General features: G+C 64.3%; 1 protein-coding gene across 1 annotated transcript in view; it reads right to left on the bottom strand.

Annotated features, from left to right (window-relative positions):
- Window positions 1–23,918, bottom strand: part of LOC118166101 (dedicator of cytokinesis protein 2-like) — a 33,197-nt gene extending 9,279 nt beyond the window's left edge. Inside the window, exons 1-23 of the mRNA XM_035324730.1 lie at window positions 23,699–23,918; window positions 22,057–22,140; window positions 21,885–21,925; window positions 21,604–21,659; window positions 21,413–21,509; window positions 21,178–21,326; window positions 20,633–20,768; window positions 20,379–20,533; window positions 20,095–20,176; window positions 18,924–19,059; window positions 17,755–17,830; window positions 17,203–17,282; window positions 16,773–16,898; window positions 16,353–16,477; window positions 15,399–15,497; window positions 15,199–15,271; window positions 14,199–14,302; window positions 11,762–11,951; window positions 8,759–8,856; window positions 8,317–8,406; window positions 8,086–8,186; window positions 7,833–7,967; window positions 2,400–2,511 (exon numbers count right to left, since the gene is read on the bottom strand). Of these exons, the coding sequence (XP_035180621.1) occupies window positions 2,400–2,511; window positions 7,833–7,967; window positions 8,086–8,186; window positions 8,317–8,406; window positions 8,759–8,856; window positions 11,762–11,951; window positions 14,199–14,302; window positions 15,199–15,271; window positions 15,399–15,497; window positions 16,353–16,477; window positions 16,773–16,898; window positions 17,203–17,282; window positions 17,755–17,830; window positions 18,924–19,059; window positions 20,095–20,176; window positions 20,379–20,533; window positions 20,633–20,768; window positions 21,178–21,326; window positions 21,413–21,509; window positions 21,604–21,659; window positions 21,885–21,925; window positions 22,057–22,140; window positions 23,699–23,741 (2,388 nt within the window). The 5' untranslated portion in view covers window positions 23,742–23,918. The remainder of the gene's footprint in view (window positions 1–2,399; window positions 2,512–7,832; window positions 7,968–8,085; window positions 8,187–8,316; window positions 8,407–8,758; window positions 8,857–11,761; window positions 11,952–14,198; window positions 14,303–15,198; window positions 15,272–15,398; window positions 15,498–16,352; window positions 16,478–16,772; window positions 16,899–17,202; window positions 17,283–17,754; window positions 17,831–18,923; window positions 19,060–20,094; window positions 20,177–20,378; window positions 20,534–20,632; window positions 20,769–21,177; window positions 21,327–21,412; window positions 21,510–21,603; window positions 21,660–21,884; window positions 21,926–22,056; window positions 22,141–23,698) is intronic.
- Window positions 23,919–25,753: the final 1,835 nt, after the last annotated feature.

Here is a 25,753-nt window from a genome sequence, read left to right as displayed (position 1 = left end):
GAGCAGGCACAGACCGCCACAAGGAGCTCCACGTCTTCATCACATGGGGCAGGGCGTCAGGCGCTGCCTTTTGCTTGTTTCACGAGATTCTTCCTCCTTCCTGGCTCAGGGGAGACCCTTCCCCAGGGCAGGTGCTGGCCTGCCCCCGGTCCCGGCTCCCCACGCCTCTCCTTCCCGGGACGCCGAGCTCTGCTCTGCCCTGCCCAGGAGATGTCGAATGGAAGCTGCCCCACGCACCCAGCGCCCTTCGCTGCGGGTGCTCCAGCCTGGCTGCACGCTCGGAGACGTGGGTGCCGGGCAGACTCACAAACGGATTTTTACCATGGCAAAGGATATTTTCTTCCCAATTCCCTTCCTAATAATTCCAACTGCCAGTGATCGGTGCTAGCAGTGAGCTGACGTTGCCATAGCACTATCTGTTCTCATCCGCCAGCCTGCTCGTCAGCTCGCACCCATCACCGTGCGTTTAAAGTTGAGGTGTTTCTTGCTTTTAAAGCCGTTTTCCCATTTGTGCTCCAGACTGAATAATTTCACCTGGGCACTCCAGCACGCAGCGAAACACTTTGTCTGACCTGGGAGAACCCCCACGACTGGTGACGCTTGCAGGCCCCGCACAGCCCGCAGCGGGCACGGGGAGGACGAGACGGGGCTGACACGGCACAGCTGGTGCGAGCACACCGCGATGCGGCCAAGGACACGGCCACGCCTGCAGCACCGAATCCAAGTCGCATCTCAAAACCGAGAACTGTTAAGTTGGGTGCCAACCCTGGGGAGGCCGACGGGAAGCTCTGCAGTGCCAGCAGCGCCGCGGCAGCGCGCTCACGCCGCCCAGGAGCTGTCACCGTGCCATCGAGGGGGGACAGGAGCTCTGAGCCGGGGGACTCGCACCGCCGGCTGCTCCAGTGGGCCCATGCAGGAACCAGGAGCTTCTGAGGGGGACATTTCCCTTAGAGAAAACTATGCAGATCTGCTGGAGGAGCCTGAATCTCTCCTGGTCCCTCTGACAAAGTAGCAGCGACCATCACAGCTCCTTTCATGGGAAACGCTCCCACTCAGCAGCTGGGATCCTACTGCAGAGTGCAGCCATCACCAGGAGAAAGCACAGCCTGATTCTGCAAACCCAGCAGAAGCAGAATGAGCACGCTTCTGAACCTCATCCCAAGCATCGCACAGGTCACGCTGGGCGGGGGCAGCACCCAACTAGTCCTTCCCCCTGCGTTAAAGGATCCTGCCCTGAAGCCACAGCAGAGTGATGGTGCCTGATGAAATACTGTTTTTCAGTCTGCTTTCTAAGGCAGGTAGGTCATTACGTACACCCACAAGGCCCCAAGCACACAAGAACCGTATTAGTGCTGCAATACAGAAAAGTTGTCCTGCTGAGGCCGGCACCACTCCTGGTGGCACGGATTCACCCGGACTCCTTGGGCACCAACACGCTGGGGAGTCTGCAGTCAGGGCAGCCTCAGCTTTGGGAATCTGAGTCCCTGCCGGTCTCAGCCTCTCGCCGTCTCCCTGGTGAGAGCCCAGGGCCATTTGCTCCCTGACTGCCTGCAGCCACTTTTGACCGCTGCCTGCCTCCGTGGGTCGTGCTGCCTGGCAGTGCCTCGTGGCTGGTTTGTGCCGTTATCATCACTGCTACTCCTGGCCTTAGCACGGGGATGCTTGGTCTGGTGAGGCACAGGCAGGCTGTTCTCCTCTGCACCTGGGCAGTGGAACCTCCACTCTGGACGTGTTTGCAAAAACTGTTTCCTTCAGACCCGAATCGAGGTGCTGAGCGATGCAGAAATCACACAGGTGAGTCTGCAGCAGCCCGGTGAAATCGCAGTCAGGTTACCATAGCAGAGAGTCTCTAGAGCAACGGTACTGAGATGGAAATGGAACGATGATGGGTGGGTGTTCTGAGGGGGCAAGAGGATGAGGAGGGACAGCCCCTTCTACATGAGGATCGCAGCCATTATTGATCTTCAAACTACTTTATTTTTTTAATTAGATTCTTTTGTAAGGCCTTATCTAAGAATGCCAACAATGCAGCACAGAAACTGAAGTCCCTTGCGAAAAGAAGGGAGAAGCTGGCAGGCTGGGGGCTGCCGCAGCTGGGAGACCATCCCCTCCCCATCTCTCTGCATCTGCCTCACGGAGCACAAACAACCTCACCACGATTTCTGCTCAGCACCTGCCCTCTGATAACACGCTGCAGGCAGACAGAGGTGCAGGACCGAGCCGTGACACAGGCGGCACCATCCCAGCTCACCCCAGCTGCGGCACCACCTGGGGACAGCTGCTGCCCGGATGGGCCACCACCTGCCCGTCCGTCCGTCTGCCCGTCCGTCTGTCTGCCCGTCCGTCCGCCTGTCCCACCCCAAGCCAGGCCCAGAGCTGGAGCCCACCCGCCCGCATACCTGGGAGAGCAGCGTGGGCCCTTCCAGCGGGGACTTCATCAGCTGGTTCAGGGTCTGGAAGAGCCGCTGCAGCGAGCGCTGGAACTCGGCCGTCTCCTTCCCCTCGTAGAGCCTGCAACAGCCAGGGTTACCCCGTGCTGCTCCCTGGGGACCGCTCCACGCAGCCGGGCACGGCGTCCAGCTCGGTCCCAGCGCCGCCCCGGCCGTCAGTGGGACCCAGAAGCAGCCAGAATTAACGACTGCTGTCTGCTCCTCTGCGGGGCGTGTATGCACCGCTCATACATACCCACGTGTGTACACACAGGGATTTATACATGTACATGTGTATGTACATACAGTGTGAGAAACAGAGTTGTGTTTTTGCAATAGAAGGTGTTTTTGCAGCGGAAAATTCCACTGAAATTGTGCAGCACAGCAGTGTGGAGCATGTAAAGCAGGTAAGGGGAAGGTCCCACTGTCCCAAAATAAGGAGGATAGCTAAGGAAAACAGGATGAGCAGTACAAAATCAGTAAAAACAAAAACGATGGGCCCTCTAGTCACGAGAGAAGAAGAAAAAAAAAAGTAAAAGGAGAAATTAATGGTTGGTCAGATTAAAATGTACACCTATGGTACAGAAGTACGTCGAGTAGGCTGTGAACCTGCAGTACTCAGCCAGGGAGGAAATGGGAGGAATCAGGTGCCGGGGAACAGGGGATGTAGGGTTATGATGAACTTTTTCTGTGCGCTCCTGCCTGCAGGACGCCTGCCATTGCAATCGCGAATAAAGTGGCTTCACAGAAGGTCCTGTCTGAAGAAAATTACTGAGATTTTTCTCACATAATGTACACAAAGATGTATAAAAACAGCCTTTTACATTACTATACACTGCCCAGGTCACCTCAAAGGAGGCTTGTATTCTCCCACCTCAGCTGGAAACCTCCAGCCTGAACACGAGCTGCACGGCCAGCCACAGAACAAACTAACGTGGGAAATGCTGGCCATGTGAATGGAAAACCTTCAGGAACACTACGAAGCAGCTAGGTAAATGCAAAACTGCAAGCATAAAGTCACCACCACAACTCGCTGGGGCAAACAGGTCGTGTTTGAGCTACTGCACCCAGACCATCGGCGTGCTGTGTGAACGGTGCAGGCGCAGAGGGAGGACACTGGCGCGGGGGCACGGACCTGCCCGCGGCGCGTCCAGCCCGACCCTCTGCACTGCACGCTGACCCGCTGCTGCTAGCACCGCACGTGCAGTGGCAGAACGAATGTGAGCTTTAATTCCTGCTTACCAGCTTCGGTGTTGGATCTGGGTTTTGTAAAAACTTTGCTTCCTTGTTTCATAAAATTGCAATTGGATTGTTCTGGTTTCAAATTCATCTTCCCCTTCTGGTAAATGAACCCAAGGGAATGTACAAAATATCATAGGCTTAACAGCAGAAATAAGCCTGTGAATTTGACCAAAGCATCTTAGTTTTACTTAAAAAAAAAAAAAAAAAAAAAAGGGCATTAGCTGAATAACTGCCAGCTTATACCCCTCAGCCAACACTGAAATGAAACCAAAATTGAGATTAACTCAAGGAAGTTCCATCCCTCTCACCCTGAATGTACAAAGTCACTTAAACACGAGACTCTCCGGTAACTCTTCCATTTCTCAGAAGCCCAATTCTGCAGCCTCGGTACTTTGCTTGGCCAAAAACCAAGCATGAGGCCAGGAAAAGTAAAGAAGCCTGTATGTGCACAATGAAATGAAGAATCACATACGGGCTTTGACCTCACATTAACAATGTCACGCAACTAGCATCGTTTATTAGAGATTTGTCAGGTTTTTCACAGTCCCTTTTTTAATGCCACTGACCACAAACAACTGGCATAAATTTTCAAGCCCACCCCCACTGCATACGTGAAAACGATACACATATTACCAGCTGCAGGATAAATTCTCAACAGCGATTCCTGACCTTTTAAGCGTGTAACGCCTTAACCGGAGCACTATAAAGCAGTCAGAGCGCTCATGGCGATTAGGCTGAGACAACTGCCGATCTGCGTGGCTGCGGCAGACGCGTGCCAACGCGGTCCCTAACTGACCGCCGGCCGACCTACTGCTGGGAGCACCTCGCGGGAAGCCTGGCAGGAGGAGCACGGCCCTTCAGCCTGGTGCACTGGGCTTAAAGCGGCTCTGCACCCACTCCCTTGATGCCCGCAGCACCTGACGCACACCCGAGCTCACGGCGCACCAGGGGAGCCCTTCCGAGCACTGGCGATTAAGATAGGCTGGAAAAGTACCCGGCCACCAGCACACTAAGCAAATTAGCATGGACTGCGATGAAACAAGCGTGCGTTCGAAACAAACTGTGACAAACGTGGTTTACTTGGGAGGAGTCAGCGTGGCAGGACAGGCAGCCCTGGGGCAGCAGGTCAGGATGCGTGCAGCCGGCGGGCACGAGGGGACGCGGGCAAGGATCAGCTGGCGGGAGGAGGTCCCGCGGGCACCGGCCCAGCCTGGGATCTGCAGCTGCCAGAGAGCTTCGCTTGTGCCCAGCACCAGTCATAAAGCCAGGAGGAGTTAGCAGGGAGGAAGCAGAGACCAAGCCCTGAGTCCAAACCCTGCAGAGCTCCTGCAGGCAGGGGACAGGAGATGTCCCCTGCGCTCAGAGGGGCTGGCAGGGAGTGCGGCTCGGCCGTGCCCATCCCCAGCATGGGGCAGAGAGGGGGGCGCGAGGCAGCGCAGGTGGCTGCAGCTGCTCCGGCGGAGAAGCAAGCTCCGAGCTGGGTGCTCCCAGCACCTCCCATCCGTGGGGAAGGGGGGCTCGGCCGAGGGAAGCCCCTTCCCCATGCGGCAGCCACAGAGCTGCTGAGCGAGCCCGGCAGCAGCAGGAGGCGGCTTTGGTTTCTCATCGGAGGGGCTGGAGCCGCTCGCCTGATTCTGTCTGTGGCATACATAATGAAATGGATACAGCGTGCTGCAGTAACTTATTATAATTACAATCTAATTTCTTTAAATTATAGACTGTGTACAAAATTTAGTACCATTTAAAGTATTTGGAAGATCTGAAGAGTCTGTGTTATTCCACTGTTAAGATCACTAAGATAAAGGAAAGATGAATAAAAACTAAATGTCTTCAGGGATGTCTTTATTTTAATGCTAACTAATTCACACGGCTGTTTGCAAATGCTCCATATAATTAATTTTCCTCGCCAGAAGCCTTGTAAGCTGGGGAATTTGCCCTCTACCAGCACTTAGAGCGAAGCAGTGGGTGCCTCAGTTGGATGCAGGAGCCCCCAGGGCCCTCGAGCAGCGGGGCCACGAGCGTGACCCAGGGACCAGGCGGGCGGTGAAGCCGGAGGCTGGCAGGCTGGCAGCAACGCGCGCGGGCAGGCACAGCGCACTGCCACACGCCCGCACAGCGAAGGCTTGGCAGACAGCAAAGGGAGGCAGTGAGGACAAAGCAAAAACGGGGTCTGCGAGCCTATCTTGGTGCCAGGACCCGAACTCAGCTCCTTGCTGCTGTGAGACACGGCAGCTGCCTGCAGCAGACGGGGGAGGCTCCCTGCGCAGCCGGGTGTCCCCACGTGTTGCTCGGGGCCTCGGGTGACCCACGCAGACCCGCTGTGCTTGCCACCACGCCATTCGGCTCTCTGGGAAACGGGCAGGAGCCGGCACACGGCCCTGTGGCAGGGGCTGGGGCTCTGTGCTTGGTGCCAAGTGAGCCTCCGGCACAGCCCGGCTGCCCTGCGCAGGGGCAGTCACCTCCAGCAGCTGCTGGGGCGGCCCCAGCTTTCGGTGCCTTGTACTGGGAATGAAACAGGAACGTAACCTGCTTTTCCTGATAACTCTGCCTGCTCGTATTTTCACAAGTTTCTGCTGGGGAGTTTTGTTTGTCCCACCACACTCCATGTGGGTGAGGACGGGAACCTGGGGACAAAGGACACCAGGTCCTAGATGACTCCGGAGTTCCCCATGTGGGAGGACTTTGACTTATCCTCAGCAGCACCAAGGGGCACGCGGCCCCTTATGCTGCTCACGCTGAGCCGTGCCTTTGCAGAGGGGACGAGCTGTTGGGACAGGGCGGCTCGGGGTGTCCTTCAGGTCCTCGGGCAGGCTGCTGGCGTGCTTGGTTTTGCTGCAGCATGAGGGACACCCCCAGTACTGTGAATACACAGGCTGCCGTTTAAATGATTTAAAAGCACAGTGACAGGCTGAAGTGTGACTGAGCAGCTCGTGAAGAGGCCTGAGGAGCTGTACGCACCAGCAACTGCAGAGAGAGAGGGTGCTTCGTATAAACCCTGTGATGCTCCTTGTCTGCTTCGTTACCAGTGTGCCCGTGCGGTCCCTGCAGAGCGCTGCAGGAGTCAGGAGGTGACCGCGCACCCCCAGCCACCAGTGGTGCTGGGGCACAGAATCAGGACCAGGGGCACAGCCACACCAGAGCCAGCATGGCCAAGAAGGCCCCGGGCAGCTCCAGCAGGTGAGGAGGATGAGGATGGGTGCCAGGGCTGCCAGTCCCAGGGCAGTGCTGGCTGCACCGGGCAGGGGCTGCCTGGGGAGCCCTGCTGTCTGCAGCACAGCAGGCTTTTGAGAGGGCATTGACAAAAGCCATCTGTCAGGAGTGGCTTAGGCAGAGCCAATCCTGCCTTGGGGCAGGAGTTTACTGCACAACCTCTGCATGTCCCTTCTGGCCTTACTTTATACGGCACTATGATTAACAGCACACGAGAAGAGCTCGCTGTTTCCTGAAGCCAACGCGTGCAGCAGTGGGAGCCGGGGCACGCTGAGCGCTGCAGGGGCAGAGCAGAGCTGCCAGCACCAGCGGGGGAGCGGGGTCCCTGCCGGCTGGCCCCAGACACGGAGCTGCTCTCACCCCCATCGCTCTCCGACACTCAGGCGGCAGAGGGGAAGCGCGATCTGGTCCCGCAGCGGTAAACCCGACAGAGACCCAGCTACAGGCACGCTTCGTGCTCACCCCAACCCGCTGCCTGGCTGCCACAGTGCTGTGCGAGCACGGCGAGATGCGGCTGCTTCCAGGCGAGAGCACATCGCCCCGCGGCCCTGCACAGAGGCTCTCCTGCCCGGACAGAGACGGCGCTGCTGGCTCCGGTGCTTGACCACAGCCGCTCCAGCAGCAGCCAAATAAAGCACCACATGCGGCTGAAAATAGATGGAAACCACAGCAGGAGGAAATGCAGTGGTGCAGAGAGCCTGGCCGGGAACTGACCGACGTGACAGCACACCCAGAGCCATCTCCCCAGCACACCCAGAGCCGGGGGGCCACCCGCGGGTGTCACATCCCACCCAGCAGCCGCACGAGCACCAGGTGGGTGGAGGGGCCAGCACTGCGTCCCCTGGGCTGGTGCTCAGCACCAACACCGCTCCCACAGTGCACAGACCCCGTGGGACCCCTCCCCGCTCCCCCCAGACCCATTCCCAGCAGCCGGCGTTGCACGGTACTCACTGGGAGAAGAGGTGCCTGGAGCGGACGATGAACTTGAAGATGTACTCCAAGGCCTTGAAGGTGCGCATGAGTGGCTCACAGGGCTCTCCGCGGCTCGCCTGCTCCACATACTGCGTCAGCACCGAGATCAGCTTCCTGCGGGACAGGGGCGCGGGGAGGGCTCAGCGGCTTCCCTGCCGCACGGACCTGGGGCTGAGCCCCCTCCCGGCTCACACCCCTTCCCTACGTCCATCCCTCCTGGTGCCCGCCGTACTTGTAGGCGAGTGTGGCACTGAAGTGCTGGCGGATGTAAGCCTCCAGGACGGCGTTGAAGTGGTGAAACTTCCTGTCGGCCACGAGCCCCACGATGAAAACCTGGGGAGAGGTCGCATGGCTTGGCCCGGGGCAGCCGTGTCCCTGGCCACCAGCAGACGGACACGGAGCACCGAGGGCACGAGGTGGTCAGCGAGCTCAAAGCTCGGCAGGGAAACAGGGTTCTGCTTACCAGGGCATCAAAGACGAGCGTGTCGTAGACATCCGTGTCTGCGTTCTCCATCATGATGGAGAACAAGGCGTCCAAAGTGTCCTGGAGGAACTGGGGGGAGGAGAGGACTGTGAGGGCTCGAGCACTCGCTCCCAGCATCATCCCAGCCCCGACAGAGGCAGCACCGTCCGGCACAGAGCCGCCTGCGGTCCCTTCACAGCTGTTCTCCATTGGAGGCGTCCGGCCCTTCTGCAGGACACAGTTCCCCAGCCTGACCTGTCCCGACCAGGAGCCCAGCAGATCCAGGCACCCGCCGTGCCAGGAAGCCCCCGGCGCAGACACTGCCAACCCCCAGCAGCTGCTGCACCCCCAGCGCACCGGGGGGGCGAGAAGCCAGAAAACACCCAGGGGCTCGGCAGGGGAGATGGGGGGGATGCACAGGCACCAGCAGCCCCCCTCCTACCTTGATGACTTCTCCTCCGTCCACATTCATCAGCTTCTGCAGGTTCCCCGCCAGGAGGCTGGGCTTTGACCGCCACTTCAGCAGCCCCAGCAGGTTGACTGTGTGGGGACAAGGCGTGGGTCAGCACGGCCTTCGCTCGCCCCCAGGCTCCGCGTTACGGTGCCTGTGCCCACACCGCTGCCCACCCGCCCAAGCGATGCAGCAGGGGCTGAGCAGCCTCCCCACGCCCCCAAGCCCACCAGCCCCATGGGGAGGGACTGGGGGGACGTTCAGGGGTGGCCGCACTTCCCCCCCTTAACCTCAGTAGCGGGACCATTGTGGGGCCAGGACCCCCAGGGACCACCTCGCCCACCCCCCGCAGGCTCTGCTGACTGCAGTTTCTGCAGGTGGGGGCACCGTGCCCCCTGCAGCCCCCCGCACAGCAGCCAGCTTCTAGGCGAGGAGAACCCACGGTGAAAGGGGAAGCGCGATGCCACTGCCGGCTCCTCTGTGCATGGGGCCGTGCAGGTGGCCACGATCCGCAGCGGGGCGAGGGCACGTCTACGCACGAGCCTCCACGCTTGTGGACATTTAACATATTGATTCAGTTTCACGCAGCCCAGCCCTGCGCTGCACAGCACTGCACCGCCCCGGTGGCAGCACGTGGCCAGCGGCCCCGCACCCGGTGAGGGATGTCCACGTCCCCGTGCAGCTCCCGCTCCTGCAGGGCATGGCACCGGTCACCCACCCCGCGTACAGCTGCTGCTCAGCACAGAAAGCTTCCCAACTTCAGTACCACAAGACTCAGCTAAGTAAAGGATGATTGCTACAGAAGCTGCATTTGTGCTGCGGGAAGAGAATGAGCTGAACTCCAGTGGCCCCACGCCCCACTTGTGCTACACCGTAAGTCCCAAGCCCTGTGAGTGCAGCGGCAATGAGTCACCAAGTCCTGCACCTCCTGCACTGTGAAGCCAATTCCCCGAGCGCTGAGAGCCCCTCCTCAGAGCCGTGGTTTCCCCAGCTGCATCATTAAAACGCAGCAAAAGCAGGGCTGAGGATTACAAGCTGCTGGCCTTGCGGAGGCGGCACTGTGGATCAGGAGGAAAGCATCGCTGTTCCTGCGGTGTCTTCCCCACAGACCAAGCACTGACAGAGCCTGCCTGCTGCCAGTGCTCCTGTGCAGCGCGTTAACCCCAACCTAGATCAAAATGTTATTTCCACGTGTTTGTGTCCCCCCGGGGAGGGACAGGCTGCTGCTGCTGCTCTTCCTGCGGAGACGCAGGCACGTGCGCAGCCAATGCATCCGGAGCTGGAGCAGCCGGCACCGCCGCACAGAGCCGCCAGCCCCGGGGAGCGCGTGCGGACTCCCGCGTGCTGCATGCCTCCCCAACGGGCATCGTAAGGGCGCTCAGACAGCGCGACTTCAGAGCTGACACCTTGCGTTACCAGCTGGGCTCTCCTGTACACGTCCGACGCGCGCACGGAGCAGTTTGTGTAATTGCCAGTGCTCTCGCAGGGTTGCCTGCACCTTTTTGTTTGCCACGTCCCAAAACATTTTGTACGAGGCAAAATCCTGTCTCTAAATGCTGATGCATCTGTGTTTAGATGGCACGCAGGCTCTTGGCTGACTTGCAATGAACTGAGCAAAGGACCTCCATGGCTAAGAGCCCCAGCTATGCAACTTAAGACAGGGCTTTGAAAAACACCGAGTCCCAATTCCCATCATGATTTCAGAAGGGCCCAGAGAAGGTCGCACAGCGTTTGACAGCAGCACTCAGCAACTCGTTCCAGCTCCCAAATTGGAGGCAGCAGCTTGGTTCCCTCAGGGGCATGAGCAGATTAATTACCATCTGCAGGGGTTTACACGGGCCAAGAAACTGCTAACTACCTATAGCTGCTGGCAGGCTAGGCTCCGCCAAGGTGGAGAGCGCGTGTAAATACTTGCAGCCTGTTACTGTTTGTTCTCATTCCCCTGCCTTTGAAAACTAATCTGCCGCTAACTCAGGAGGGCTCAGGAGACAGATAAGCCAAAAGACAACCTTAATAAAAAAAAAAAAAAAGAGAGAGAGAGAGAAAAAAGTGAGAACCATTATGAGTTCCAGCCCTGAGCTATCAACCCAGCCGTACGCACACAGAGCTGGTAGTGAGCAGTGCCCGGGCGCAGCAACGTGAGTCGTGCGGCAGCAGTGCCACACAGCAAGCACAGCAAACGTGGGGCAAGCCGTGGGGCCCTGGGGCCAGCCTTTTGCTCCAGAGGCACTGGCCATGTCAAAACAGTAATTCAGTGCTCAACACTTCTGCTTTCCCATTTTCAGCATGCTATCTATGATGCCACTGGTGATGGGAGCGAGCACCACGCTGGGGAGGCTGCGCAGCACCCCAGCCCCGAGCACCGTCCGGGCTCCCCGGGGCTGCTGCTCATGCACTGCTCTTGTCTGGCCATAAATCACTCAGCCACACCACCCGGCTCCCTCGTAAAAAGGGGATAACAGCAGCTCCCTTTCTAACAAGCCCCTGCGGGGAGGTGCGTACAAGCTGTATTTATTCCATATATTTAGGAAGGAGAGCAGGCCCGGTCCTGTTCCCTGGCCCCAAGGACAAAGGGCTCAGCTCAGGCAGGCAGAGCCCAGCCGGCCTCCCCTCCCTGGACCAGCTCCCCACAGAGGCACTGTGCCACTGACACCGGTGGGGTTACCGAGGCTGCCGTGGTCAGCGGGCAGGGACAAACACAGTCCGGCACGTGCGGATGCCAGGGCAATGCACAGCCGGGTGCCTCTCCCCATCCCCGTGCGCTGCCAGCCCCAGGCACCACCAGCCCGGCAGAGCACAGCTCTCAGGAAACTGGCCACCCTTTGCTCAGATGCCCGGCGTAATAATCAGGGGCACTCAGTGCTGTTACTCCTGCAGAACTTTCTCCTGAAAGCGTTTTTCAGCCACAGCTGCCGGCAGCAGGACCGCGCGCTGGTTCCCCCGCCACCCAGCGATGCCCGAGCGCGAGGCAGCCGCCCCGCAGCCAGGACTCACCGTTCTGCGTCAGCTTCGTGGAGCAGACGAGCGTGGAGATCTGGAAGCTGTCCCGGGCCGACACGGTTAAGCCGGACGCGCCTCCGCTCACACGGAACGAGGATCCCGAGAGGAGCTTGGGCTCGGGCAGGTTCCTCGTGGAGGGCAGCGCCAGGTATGAGCCGGCGTCCTCCAGCCTCCTGCTGTCCCCCTGCAAGGCAGAGCACGTTGCACAGGCGAGGTCCCACCCGAGCGGCTGGGCAGTGCCTCAGGAGAGGCGGCGTGCCCTGCCATCGCCCGCTTGGCTCTGCGCAGCGGCGCGAGGGAATCGGCACAGCCACAACAGCGGTGACTCCTGCTAACGGAGCCAGGAGCTGCTCCCAGCTCAAGGGCATCGCAGCAACCTGATGGCCAGCCCAGGCGAGCCGCTGCCCACGCTGCGGGCTCCTCTGACCTTAACTTCCACAAAGCACCCAGCAAAGCTGCCTCCCGCGTGGCTCTGCGGGGACCCGTCTGCAGCCAGCGCTGCACAGAGAAAAGGCCGGTCCCCGGCTGGTGGAGCTGCGGGGGATGTGAAGCGGGTGCGTGGGAGCGCGTGGGGAGAGGTCAGCCCAAGGGCCCAAGCGCTGCTGCAAGGACGGACACGAAGCCCACAGCGGGTCCCTGCACGGGGACCCCCCGCCTCACCACCAGCAGCCCCCGAGGGCACCACGCCGGAGCCCCGGCCCCACACGTCCCCCTGCCCCTAGGGACCGCAGCAGTTCTGTGTCTCGGAAACGAGGCATTTGTCTTTTCCCCGACTGCAGCCTGCTTGGTAAACTTCTCTTCTGTTGGAGGTCAGACAAAGATCGCTAAATTGTTCGTTTGTTTGTTCACTTTTCCCTCGGCGTGTAACTTCCCCCGGAGTAACTGCGATTTCCAGCTGACTCAGGCGAGGCACTCCATGCCTTCTGAGGGCAGCTAAGCCCTACCAGGGTAAACTGACTTAATTTCAGACATTTCTCAACCAGCGTGAGATCAAGAGGTCTGAAGAGCTAAAAGCATGGAATTCACACTCCTCTGGCAAACAAAGATAAAAGATTAGATAGCTTCTGACTCCCAGAGTCAAGCTCCATTGTTTGCCGGGAAGAGCAGAAATCTGCTGCTGGATCAGCCAGGGAGAAGACAAAGCAGAACAGAGCGTGCCAACTCCACCTCGCTCGGAGGCTGAGGACAGTGCTGAATGCGATGGGTTCAGCGAGGGCAGCAACAACTCTTTAAAAAGTAGAAAATGCACCCAGAGAGGAGACGTGCAAGGCTTGGGTCTCTGCTGCAGCCAACACCAGCAAGCCTGAAGGCACCCAGAGCTCGTTCTGCTGCGGGACGTGGAGCAGGACATTTCCCTGGAGAGCCAGGGAAGGCGTCTGCAGCTCTGCAGGCCACAGCAGCATTTAAAAAATTTGGTTCTTTTGCCCAAAAAAGAGCGCAGAGGAAGGGCCGGATAACAAATTTCAGATGCATTTTTCTTCTGGGAAAAAAATCACCGATCTGTCTCTGCAGCCGCAGCTCACTGCAGGGAGGGGTGCCGGGCATCAGGGAGGCGATGGATGCGAACAGCAGCGCGGGGAGAAGCGCCAGGCAGGCGGCAGGGAGCCCGTCCGTGGCCACGGGCAACAGCGAGGGTGTGCAAGGCTCGGGGCGGGCTGCTCTGAAGCCGGACAGACGGACGGATGAGGCTTGCTCAGGCAGCACAGGCGCCCGGGGCAGCCAGGACCCAGCAGTAACGCCAGTGTCAGGCACAGCGCCTGTGCCGTGTCCGCTGCCTGGGCACCGTTACCAGCAGGAGGAGGGCTAGGGCGCTGGGACGGCTCCCCAGGAGGACGGGGAATGCAAGGAAGAAGAGGAGGAGCTCCTCCACCGAGCAGACAGCGCACAGCTGTGGGATCTGCACGGCCCAAAACCAGCCAGGACCTGGGAGCGGTAGCACCGGGGGCTCCTGCAGGAGGAGGGCTGGGCACCAGCACTCCTGGCCCCCACGCCCCGGCCAAGCCCAGCTCCTGGCACAGAAGCACAGGTGAGCTCTTGCACACTTTGGCACCAAAGCTGACCGCATTTTTCCTAATGAACGGACAGCTCTCCTCCTCACATTCCCTCTATGCTCCCTCAGAACAAAACTGAGCAGCTTTGAGCAAACCATGGTGAAATCAGATAAAATGCAGCAAACATCTTCTCCAGGACGTTCCCTCCTGGGCCTGACACATTTAAGTTGCTTTTTGCTAAACAAAAACTTGTCATCGCAGAGGAGCAGAGTGGGGGTTGGCGATGATGTGTGCAGAGCTGCGGCAGGGCCTCCGAGGACAGAGAGGAGATGAGGACGGGGCTGGGGACCCTGCAGGAGACCTTGGGCAGGAGCCAGCGGTGCCCGCAGCCGGGGCACCTGTGGTGGTGACGGGCCCGGCACGTCCAGCTCCGCCGGTACCTTGTAGAGAAGGAGGTCGTGCTCCCCATCGCGCAGGGTGGTGCCGTCGGGCCGCATCAGCTTCACGAAGGCCATGGAGAAAATCTTCTCGCTTTTGTCTTTAGCTGGGAGAGACAGAAGCACAGGGAGGTGAAGGCAGCGTGGGGATGGCCCGGGGAGCTGCGGGTGGGCAGGGAGAGGCAGCCCAGCTGTGCCCGCCACCGGAGCGCTGCAGGGAGGTGGTGCCGGGGCCGTGGGAGCCGCGGGCAGCACGGCGGGCAGCAGGGATGGCTCCGTGCACCTGGGGGCAGTGGCTGCAGCAGCCACGCAAGGAAAAGAGGGCAGGAGAGAACACCAACAGCAGAGGGGGGGCAGAGAGGGGAGGCAGGGGACCCTGTGAGGACACAGCTGGGTTTGGGGCAGGCAGGGTTTGGCTGCTGCAGGATCAGACCTGCGAGTGTCCAACCCAGCTGCAGGTCCCTGCTGCCCCGGGTACCCTCCCTGCAGACGGGATGGGACCGGCCAGCACCGCTCCCAGCACCACAGCCACAGCGGGGCCACTGCCGTCCCCGCGGCTGCCCTGGGGAGGGCTCCCAGGAGGCACGGGCTGTGCTGCACCATGCCCAGTGCCTGGGATTTTCAGCGCCACCCACCAGCTGACGGCAGCACCCCTGCTCCCGGCCGCACGCTGCAGCCCACAGCTTCCCCGCAGCCAAAAGCCACAAGACGCGGAGCAGATGCCAAGCAGTGAGCCCAGTGAGCCTGCGCGTGTAGGCAGCGATGTCCCCGAGATCTGCTGCCTCTCCATGGGCACCTGGGACCAAGCAAAGCAGGGACGAGGGCTCGCCTCCTCCCGCATGAGAATCCAGGTCTCACAGCACACCCGGTGTCCCCACACGGGAGCGAGACCGGGACCGCTCGCGTGGTCCTCCCCTCTCTGCAGCCCCCGGGCCACCTGCTGCCACCGCAGCCTTGGCAGGGGACATGGGCGGGGGAACGGGCGAAGCAGAGAGATGCTCACAGTCACTGGAGGAGCGGTGCTTGAAGGTGAATCTCAGGTGGGTCCTGTGGACGTCTTCAATGGGAACAGCAATCTGAGAGAGGGAAACAATCAGAGAGGCTGCCACAGCGCCCGTCCCCCGGGAACCAGCCCCTCTGGAGCAGGGGGAGTGGGACATGGCCCCGTGGCAGGCGGTCCCGCCGCAGCCCCCCGGAGCAGACCTTCACTGTCTCCATCCACCGCTGGTGCCGCTGCTGGTAGTAGACCACGGAGCGGTATTCGCTGGCCGGCTTGTCCCCTGCCCCGTGGTAAATCACGTTCTGCGGGGAGGAGAGCAGCGGGTGAGATGTCCACGGTCAGCTCTTGCAAGACTTTCCCGACTTGCACATCAAAGTGCCCCAAAGGCCCCAAGCACTGCATATCCTCGGCTAACCCAGAACAGCACCAGCCTCTGCCCCCAAGCCCGTGCCAACGTTCCCCTCCGCAGCCCCGCACAACCTGGCCGGCACGGGGCCGTCCTGCTGAGCATCGCTTCCCAGGCAGGTGGCGGGGGCAGCCAAGGGCTTCCCCATCCCCACCCGCCTCAACCAGGGCTGGCCACGGCCCTCGGACGGAGGCAGGAAGGGTGCACGAGCCCCCAGTGACGCTCGAGGCTTGAATTCCATTGCCCCAGAGGAAATTTGTTATCGTGGGCAGAGATAGAGGCAGGGGGGCTGCGTCTCTGCAGAACCCAGCAGGAGCCTCAGTAATTAAAAACCTGCTCACCACGGGCCAGATAAGGACTGAGTCTGAAATGAAAGCAAACACCCTGGGAAGGGAGGCGAGGCAGCAGGCAGCATGGAGGCAGGAGAGGCTGGGTCTGAGCTGCCCCCCCCCGGCTCCTTCCCCTGCCCAGGGACACCGGGGCTGTGGGCAACCCGTGGCCACGGGTGGCCGGGGTCTGCCTGTCCTAAGACACAGCAATGTTCTGCCTGTCCCTTCCCATGACTTTAAGTCTTTATCCCAAAGGACAACTTCAGGAGTGGCAGCCTGCCACAGAAGGGCTCGAGCCGGTCTGTGCCAGCACCGACACTGACACCGCACACCGCAGAGCTGCTGCCTCTGCCCGAGCCGGGGAGATGCACGGGGGGGGGTCCCTTGCCCAAGGGCTGGGGCTGGCCTGGCGCTCACCGTACCTGCACCACGTTGCCCGACTCGTCGCAGACGCACACCGTCACCTCCACGTTCTTCTGCGTCTTCTTGTTCCCCTTGTCGAACTCGCCCTGCACCAGCGTGAGGTAGATGTCGTTCCTGACGTCCCCTGGGAGGAGAGCCCCCCGTCAGCGGGGCCAGGTCCCCCCGCGGCCTCACCCCGGGACCCCAAGAGACCACCAGGGGATGAGCCCACCCGCCCCACGCCGCTCCCACGCGGAGCCGCCTCCCCTCCTGGGCTGGCCGGGATGCACACACCCCGGGTCCTGCCTGCAGCCCCCCGAAAGCCCCCGGATGCCCTGCTGGGGGTGGCTGCTGCACCCACCCCCCCCTGTGAGCAGCGCGTGGCACCGGGGAGGCTCGGCACCGAGGGGAGGGGAGGCGGGCGCTGCCTCCCCGCTTGCCTGGCATGATGACCTCCGGGTAGCCCAGCTTGCGTGCCACCACCGTGCTGCGGTCCACGAGGTGCGGGTGGTCCTTCCGCACCTGGCTCAGGTCTCCCCACAGCATCTTCAGGGACACCCAGAACCCTGCCAGGGACGAAGCGAGGGGCATCAGCCCCAGGGCCAGCAGCGCTCAGACTGAGCCGTGCCACGCTGGGCAAAGCCGGCCGCCGCACATTGCTCCTGCAGGAGCAGCTGCCCTGCCCTGGGGCTCGGCCCCGAGGCGTTCGGGGGTGGGCGACAGCCCCCTGCCCCCACAGGGCTCTGGTCCCCACTGTCAGGACAGTTCCCACACCAAGCCCCTGCTGCCCCCGGGACCACGCTCGCAGTCTGTGGGCACTGTAGGGTTTTGTTTGTTTTTCTGGGGGGGAGGCAGGGGGGGAGCCAATACCTTGTCCTTTGTGGTTGATGTCCTTGCCCTCCACTGCTTTCTTGATCATGTTGTGAAGGAAATCGTTCTCAGCAGCTGCCCTGCCAAACACCAGAGCAGGGGGAGCTTCAGAGGAGCTCCCAGCCAGGATTCGTGGGAGCCCCGCAGCTGGCAGCAACGAACAGGAAAACAAGCTGGACCCCCCCCCCCGTGGTCCCCCAAACCCCCCTGCCACTGAGCCCACCTAAAGCAAGGTGCAGGACAGCATCCACAGCTGACATGGGATGAGGTCCCCAACCCCAAACACCCATGTCCCTGCAGAGCCCCAGCAGGGTTCCAGGATTCTCAGTACCTCATTCCCCTTATAAATGCCATTTTGTCTAACTTCCCCGGGCTCCTAGACCTGGTGACATCCTGTCCCAAGGATCCACGGTCCCTTTGCAAAGCCAAAGTTATCAGAAATCCTTTGCTCTGTGATCCTGGCACCTCCTGACGCCCCTTGCTGCCGCTGTCCCCGTGCCAGCCCAGCATTGGAGCACTGCCTCCCTGCCTGTGCCCAGCCCCAGGACTCACAGGTGCACAGGGATGAAGTGCTGCTTGTCCTCGTCGCTCTCACACTTCCCCTTGCTGATGTCCGTGATGTCCATCACTGCAACGGCACAGACACGGCAACGTGGGGTGGCTGCCATGGGTACCTGCCGCCCCAGCGACACGGCCCGGGTGCCAAATCCTCCTGGTGACGCGCGCAGGGCCAGCTCTGTCCCTTCCTGCAGCCAGCGCCTTGCCTGCGGCCCCGCACTGATCCTTCTGTGCCTAGCCGGAGCTCCCCAGGGAGGTCCCCGTGTCCCAGCGGGACCCTCTGCCACCTCACGCTGGATGGTGCTGAGCCACAGGGGGCTCTGCGCAGGGACCCACCCTACGCACGCACGGCTCCGTGGTGAACGGGCACAGCACCGACGCGGGCTGGGAGCCAGCACCGGGGCACAGCTCACCCTTGGGAAAGCTCCCAGGGGGTCTCTGCTGCGCCTCTGGCTGCGCCACAGCCCCGGGCACCAAGATGGGCCCCGTGCTGGGCGCAGGATCCCACACAGCTGGGGGCCGTCCCTGCCTCGCCCCTCCTTGCCCCGCTCTGCTCCAGCCACATGGGCAGAGCAGGGGCTCGGGGTGCATGGCACCCACCTGGCGTCCCCCCCAGCCATGAACCGGCTGCTCCCCGCCAGGTACCTCCGAGCCAAGACAAGCCATACCCGGGGCTTCTCCATCCCCCACGGGCACGGGGCTCGGTGCAGGATGGACAGGGACCACGACAATCCATCTGACCCCCTCCCCAGGGACACGCCCAGCTCAGAGCGCAATTAGCTGCCGGTATGTTAATAATTCACCTGGTAATTACCGTGTGGCTGAGATCCTAGTGCACGCTAATTGGCCAATTAAAATCAATAATTTCCTACCAAGTTCATCCGATGAGGATCAATACTCAGAGCAGGAACATTTGTCAAGGCAGAGGAGGGGGTGGGGAGCTCCCGCGCTCCTCCCTCCACAGGGGGTGCCCAGGGCTGCTCCCGGGGGTCCCCTGCTCCTGGGGTCCCGCTGGCACCACCGGGGACGGGGGAAAGCAGGCGGCGAGCACGGGGGGCACGGGCAGAGCGCGACCACGCAGAGCAGCAAGCGAGGGCTGGGGTTGGAGCACGGGAGCTGGCTGAGAGGCCGGTGCGGGGTCTGCTCCTGGAGCTCCGGCTCACCCGAAATGCCGAAGGGCCGACGGAGGCCGGTGCTGAGCTTGCGGCTGAGGGTCTCACGGAGGTCCATGCGTCCCACCCGGATGATCTGGCACACCAAGAAAAGCCTCTCCCGCTTCAGGTCTTTGCTGCCCAGGTCCTGGGGACACAGGGGGTGTGAGCTGGGTGCCGGCAGCACCCCGTGAGGCTGCTCCTCTACCAGCACTGGGACACCACGGGGAACCTGCAGCTGCCGGGAGGACGAGCTGGGGGTGCAGAGCTGCCAGGGGCTGTGCCTGCAGGGGCTGGGGAGGGCCCTCACTACTGTGCCCCACAAAGGGCTTGGCAGGAGGGCACAAAGTCCGCTGTCCCCGGAGCCCCGGCTTACTGTGCAGCCCCAAAGCCGTGCTGGCGGAGACCAATGGCCCCACGGGGTACCCACGGTGTGGCAGCGTGGCTGAGGCAGGCACAGCTCACTGGGGGGGGGGGGGCAGCTCTGCCATGGGGCAGGGACCAGGGGGGCAGCCCCGCACCCCAGCTCCGCATGCCCCAGCCAGGCCAGGTCCTGCGGGGACGCGGCAGAAGGACGTGGTGTGGGGACGTGGCATGGGGACACGGCACGGGAACACGCAGCTGGTGCCAGCAGCAAACGGGGGTCGGAGGTGAGCAAGAGCTGGGGGAGTTGGACCGTGGGGCTGGAAGTGCTGATGCTGCTCATTTGCATTGATTTCCTGGCTCATCTGCATATCGATGGCTTGGGCCGTCCTGAGGGTCAGCTCGGCTCTGCTTGCGCAGCGGAAACCTGCTCCGTCAGCAGGAGCTGCTCCTCGCCTGCCTCCCCGCAGGCAGCTGAAACCAGGACAAGCCCGGCGAGGGCGGGCACGGGGGGTGAGGGGCAGCCCACGGGGGGTGTACAGAGCCCTGGTGCCAGGGCAGGGGCTGCACCGGGAGCCATGGGGCTGGCATGACGGGAAAAAGGAGAAAGGAGCAGCAAGGAGAGAGGGGGGAAGCGCTGGGGCTGGGAGAGAGGGGCTGCAGTGGGGTTTGGGGTCCCTCCCATGCACGGTGCCCCAGCGCACCCCACAGGCTGCACCGAGGGGCACGTTGGCAGGGCAGTGGGGAGGGGAGGACGCACGGGCTGAGCGCCGGCTCCCAGCCACAGCCCCAGGGGGGCAGGGAGAGTTCCCTCGCTCACCGTGAAGATGGCCTTGAGGTTGTTGAGCAGCTCGATGTCCTGCGGGACGCCCGTGCTGGCCCAGCGGATCACATAGTTCTCACTGCAAGGGGACGGCGAGACCTGAGGAACCCGTGGCCAGTCCCGGTACGCCAGGGGTCCCGCACCGGGCAGAAGCCACCAGCAACAGGACCAAGAGCAAACAGGAGCAGGGGCTGCCCCACTCCAGGGGGCACAACCAGGGGATGCTGTGGGGAGCAGAGGCACGGGACCCCTGCCAAGCGCCGTGCCGCCTGGGGCCCCACCTGATCATGCGCTGCTCGCCGGGGTCGTACAGCGCCATGAAGAGCTGCGCCTCCTCACCAATGTTGCAGACGAAGTTGCGCACGCAGAGGTAGAGGTTGTGGGAGGGCGAAGCCGCCAGGCGGGCACTGCAGCCCAGCTCGCTCTGCTGTGGGCACTGTGGGGCAGGAGGTGGCTCAGCCCCACGGCACGGCCCCACGGCACGGCCCGGCCGGCCAGCAGGCTCTTGGCACGGGGGGGCGGCGCCGGCTCTCACCGTCTCCTCCTGGATGCGCTGCGTGATGGTCTGCGCCGCCTTCTTGTGTGCCTGGAAGAGGCTGATGACACTGGTCCTATCGGGGTCCAGGATGTTTTCGTCCTCGTCCCGCACCACCAGGTCCAGCGCAAGGATCCTGCAGAGGCCGGATGGGTGAGATGGGACCCAGCACCTGGGGAGCTGGGGGCACGCGGGGCTGCGCATCCTGCCAGGACCCGTGGGCACGGGGCCGGGGCTGCAAGCACGGCGTGGGGGCAGGATGATCCCAGCAGGCCGTGGCCAGCAACAGCCAGCCGGGGAGGGGGCGGGAGCAGAGCAGCGCCAGGGACGTGCTCCTGCCCCATCCAGGGCTCGCTGGCAATAGCCATCAGCCAGGCGGAATGCACAGCCAGCAGCACACCAGGACAGCGGGGACATGGGGACAGCAAGCCGGGTCAGCACCGACACTGCAGCAGGGGGCAGAGCATCCAGCACCCCTCAGCACCGCACAGACGGGGCCTGCGGTGGAGGCAGATGCAGCGCCTCACGCTCCCATCCCCGCTCACTTGTTGCCGTAGTCGATCTTGCTGGTCACCTCCTTCTTGAGCTGCAGCAGCTCGTCCTTGGGCAGCGTCCCCGAGAGCAGCTGCGAGCGCCGCTCCATCAGCTCGTACATCATCTGCTTCACCTGCCGGTACCGCTCCATCTGCCCCACCTGCGGGTGGCCGCCACGCACAGGGTCAGCCTCACGCCCCCATGGGGTCCCGTGCCCCCGCGGCCCCGTCCCCCACCGTCCCTCACCACGTAGAGCTGCTTCCAGATGGTGGCCCACTCCCGCAGCGTGGTGGTGATCTCCTGCACCATGGGCATCTCGGCGGAGACCACGCACTCCTCCGCCCTGGGGAAGACGCAGAGCCCTGCAGCACCCCGCTGCCAGCGCGGGGCCCGAGGCCGAGCGGGGCGGGCAGGCGGCCCCCTTGCCCCATACCTACCCCCTGCGCTCCACCACCGCGCCCTTCAGGTGGATCAGCGAGGCCGGGAAGATGCCCTGGGGGAGCAGCAGCCATCAGCACCCACGGGCTGGGGCTGGGTGAGGATGCAGTGCCCCCCATACGGTCCCGTGGGGGGCCAAGACTGGGGGCTTGCTCGGGACTGAGCACCCTGCAGGGGGTCCCCAGCCCGGCGATGCCCCCAGTGCCTGGTGCAACCCCTGCCGTGCACCCAGCTGGGGCCATCCCTTGCACCCCGTCCCCCACAGCAGCCCCTCACCTACCCGGGCAGCCCTGTTCCTGAGCGAGTACCCGCGGTACCAGCCTGCAAGGGAAGAGGAGGTGACAGCATCAGCCAGCCTTGGGGCCTGATGGCCCTGGCACGAGGCCCTGGTGCTGGGGTGCACCTGGGAACCCCAGCCTGGCACGGCCCGGGGGGCAGCCGGGGCCCCTTACCCTCAGATGCCTGCAGGATGTGCACCGTCTCCCCGACCTGCAGCGGGAGGTGATGCTCGTTGGTGCTTGGGAAGTTCCACACAGCTGCGGAGAGAGGGGCCAGGAGCCGTGATCAGGGGCCCCTTGCCTGCCCCCCTGCCCAGCACAGCCCCCCAGGGCCGGGGTGCCCCACACCCGGTGTCCCCCACGGGGCAGAGCCACCCCAACAGGCACCGCTCAGCCCCCGGGGTGCTGGTGCAGGGTCCCAGCCCCACACGAGCAGCCCGAGATCCCAGGGGGGCAGGGGTGGACGGTAGCAGAGCACCTTGGGGTGCCCCTGCCTGCGGGAGGGGACCCCACAGAGCCACCACGGAGCTGCCACCGCACCAGGCAGGGCCCCAGACCCAGCGCATGGTGGTGCCAAGCCCTGCGCCCTCCCGCCACGCTGCCAGCCGCCGCAGCCCCCGCACGGCAGCTGCCGCAGGCCCGCACCCCCCGCGAGCAGCACAGGGGGGAGAGCACAGGACGCAGGGCGCTTCCTGCTGCGGCGCAGGCTGCACCGGGACGGGCTGCGGTTAGTCCTGCCGCTATTTCTGGTGCTGGGGCCAGCAGCGGCTCTGGGTAGAAGCAGCCCTGCCCCGGCTGCAGGACCGGCTGCATGCTGCACCAGGACTGTCCCTGCAGGCATGCACACCCCCCGCAGCTCCCTCCAGGACCCTGCCCACCACCCTCCACTACAAAACCTTGCCACGTAAACCCAGTCCTCCAGCTCACGTCCTCGGGGGTGCAGTGCCCCCAGGCTCACGCAGCTCGTGCAGGACCCCCTGAATGGACACACACACGCTGCTGGCCCCAGGGCTCCCCGCAGCACCAGGAGCCCTGAGCTGCCCGGGGACCCCTCCTGCCATCCTGCCCTCTGCCCCAGCCCGGGTCCCAGCTCACTCCTGGCCCAGCTCCTTCCTGCCCCCAGCAGACCAGGCTTCCTCGCCGGCCAGTCCCTAGAGCCCCCCGCAGCCCCCCGGCCCCACGTGGGGCTGAGCCCTCGCTGGGGGCCGCTGCTGGCAGTGCAGGGAGGGGACGTGGGAAATGGCCCCTCCAGAAACGGGAAGAGGCGCGGGGCGGCGTGGTGCAAGGAGAAGTGCCTGCTCGCACAGGGGCTGCTGCAGGGAGGCCGAGCAGGGGCTGTTGCAGGGAGCAGGGCTCCGGGACGGTGCCGCAGCCCTCGCAGAGGGTGGGAGCAGAGCCCCAAGCAGGCCCTGGGGCAAGGAGTGGGGCTGGCTCTGGGCTGCCTGCTGCAGGTGCCCTGGGGTGGAGGGTCCTGTGCTCCAACAGCGAGGCTGAGCCCAGAGGGGAGGGACGGATCCTGTGCCGGGGACTGGAGAGGCGCGGCCCCAGCACCCCTGCCACGATGCTTGGCCCCACGGCTCCCCATCCCCACCCAGCATCAGCGATGCTCAGCCTCCAGGCGTGCTCAGCCCCCAGCCCACCCCATCGCCGGCCCTGCAGCCCCCGCCTGCCCCACACTCGTTCCTGCATCCCACGGCCTCCCAGCACGGGCATCACGGGGACCTGGCCCTCGCCTTGTGCCCTGCGCATCGCCACTGCCCCACGAGGCACGGCACCGCTCACCCGCAGCCCCCGGTGCCCCAGAGCCTCCACTCACCCACGCCATACTTCTCCTCCTTGGTGGGCAGCCAGGGAGCCATGGCCGGCTCCACGGCGCAGTGCGGGGACCCGGGGCCCTGTGCGGGGCGGCTGCCGGTTCCTCCCGCCGCGCTCCCCGGGTCACGTGCACCTCACCGGCTTGTGCAAACCTCCGCTTCCTCAACGCCCAGCTGGGTGCTGCCAGACCCGGCCGATGGCCCTGCACCCCACCAGGGTGCCGGACGCGGAGCCCGTTGCCCCCATGCTGCCCGTCCGGGGACCGGGGCTGCCCAGGGCACTGGCACTGCCCGGGGCGCCATGGGGCTGCCTGCCCCCAGCCACGCTGCAGCACCCAGAGCCCCCAGCTGAGCGTTACCCAGGGCAGGGACACCGGGGCTGGAGCCTCTGGCGCTGAGGGCACCCCCTGGGACGAGGCCTTGGTGCACCCAGCTGGGGCCGGCCTGTCCCCGTCCCTCGGGGCACGAGGTCTGGTGGCACGGGCACCACGGGGCCGTGCCCAGCCCCTGCCTTCCTGCAGCACCCAGCGTGAGGGAAGCAGCAGCTCGGCACCAACCGTTTCCTTCCTCTCCGCCAGCAGCACCGGGCCAGCGCCCGGCTCCCGCACTGGAGTCTCCCCTGGGTGCCTCCCTCCCGCCCCCAGCCCCCGGCCACCCCAGCGCCCAGAGCCCGGCCGGGCAGCCCGGTGCGGGGGCACGGGGAGCCCCCCGGGGACACGGGCAGGCTCAGCTGGGGGTGGGGATGAGCCCGGGACGCGGGTCAGGCACAGGGGCTCCGGGCCGCGGGGCCGGTCTGTGCCGGGGGCCGGCCGGGTCTGACCCGGGGACTCGTCCCCCCACCGGAGTCCTCGCTCCCGGCCTGGACGGGGCAGAGGCCGCGAGGGGCTGAGGCTGCCCCGGCCGGCCCCGCACCCGGAGGAACGGGCAGGCGGCCCCGCGGCGCCCCGGGGCTGCGGCAGGGGCAGGGGCAGCACCGTGCCCGCGGGCGGCTCCCCCGGACCGCTGGGAGCTGCCGGCCCCGCCGCCGCCCGGGGAGCCCGGTGCCGCCGCCAGCCTCGCTGCTCGGCCCCACCGGGCGCGGCCCCACCGCTGCCAGCCCTCACGGTCAGCCCCGGAGTGGGCGAAGGGCCTGAGCTCCGCGGGGCCGCCGCGGCGGGGTGCGAGGCACTGACCGGGTGCCCGGTACTGATGAGGTCCCGGCACTTACGCGGTGCCCGGCTGCCCGGCGCCGACGGGCTGCCCGGCACCGACGGGCTGCCCGGCACCGACGGGCTGCGCGGCACCGACGGGCTGCCCCGCGTCGCGGTGCCTGGCGGCCCGGGACCCACGGCCCCGCCGCGAGCCCCGTGCCCGGCTCGGGAGCGAGGTTCCTCCGGCGTTCCCGGTGTGGCAGCTCCACCTGCCGGCCCGGGCCGAGGCTGCCCGCCTCCCGTGCAGGGTGCCGGCTGCCCGGCACGAGGCGGACCGGGGCTGCCGCTGCGCCCAGCACGGCCCCGCTGCACCGGGTAGCGGCGGCCCGGGACGTGGGGAGCGGGACGAGGCACGGCCGGGGCTGCCGGGGGGAGTCGGGGGCGGGGCCGTCCCCGGGGCGGGGCGGGGCCTTCCCCGGGGCGGGGCGGGGCCTTCCCGGGGAGGGGCGGGGCCTTCCCGAGCGGGGTCTGCCCGCCCCGCCCCGCCCCGCCCCGCCCCGCCCCGCCGCCACGCAGCACGGCCGCTCCTAGCAACGGGCCGCGCGGCCATCGGCGGGCGGGGGGCGGGGCGGGGGGCACTGCGCGGCGCTGATTGGCAGCTGCGGCGGGGCCACGTGACGGCGGCGGTCACCTGACGCTCGCCTGAGGCAGGGCCCAAGGTGGCGGCGGCGCGCGCAGGTGAGCGGCGGCTGGGCCGGAACCGGGACCGGAACCGGGACCGGAACCGGGACCGGAACCGGAACCGGACCGGAACCGGGTCGGGGCGCTCGGCTCCGTGCGGTCATGCCCTTGGCCTGGCGGTCATGTCCCTGGCCCTCTGCCGCCCGGTGACCCCCGCCCGGTGACCCCCGCCCGGTGACCCCCGCC

Source organism: Oxyura jamaicensis, chromosome 4 (assembly GCF_011077185.1).
Source record: "Oxyura jamaicensis isolate SHBP4307 breed ruddy duck chromosome 4, BPBGC_Ojam_1.0, whole genome shotgun sequence".
Lineage (NCBI taxonomy): Eukaryota > Metazoa > Chordata > Aves > Anseriformes > Anatidae > Oxyura > Oxyura jamaicensis.
This window is presented reverse-complemented; position numbering and strand designations above follow the sequence as displayed.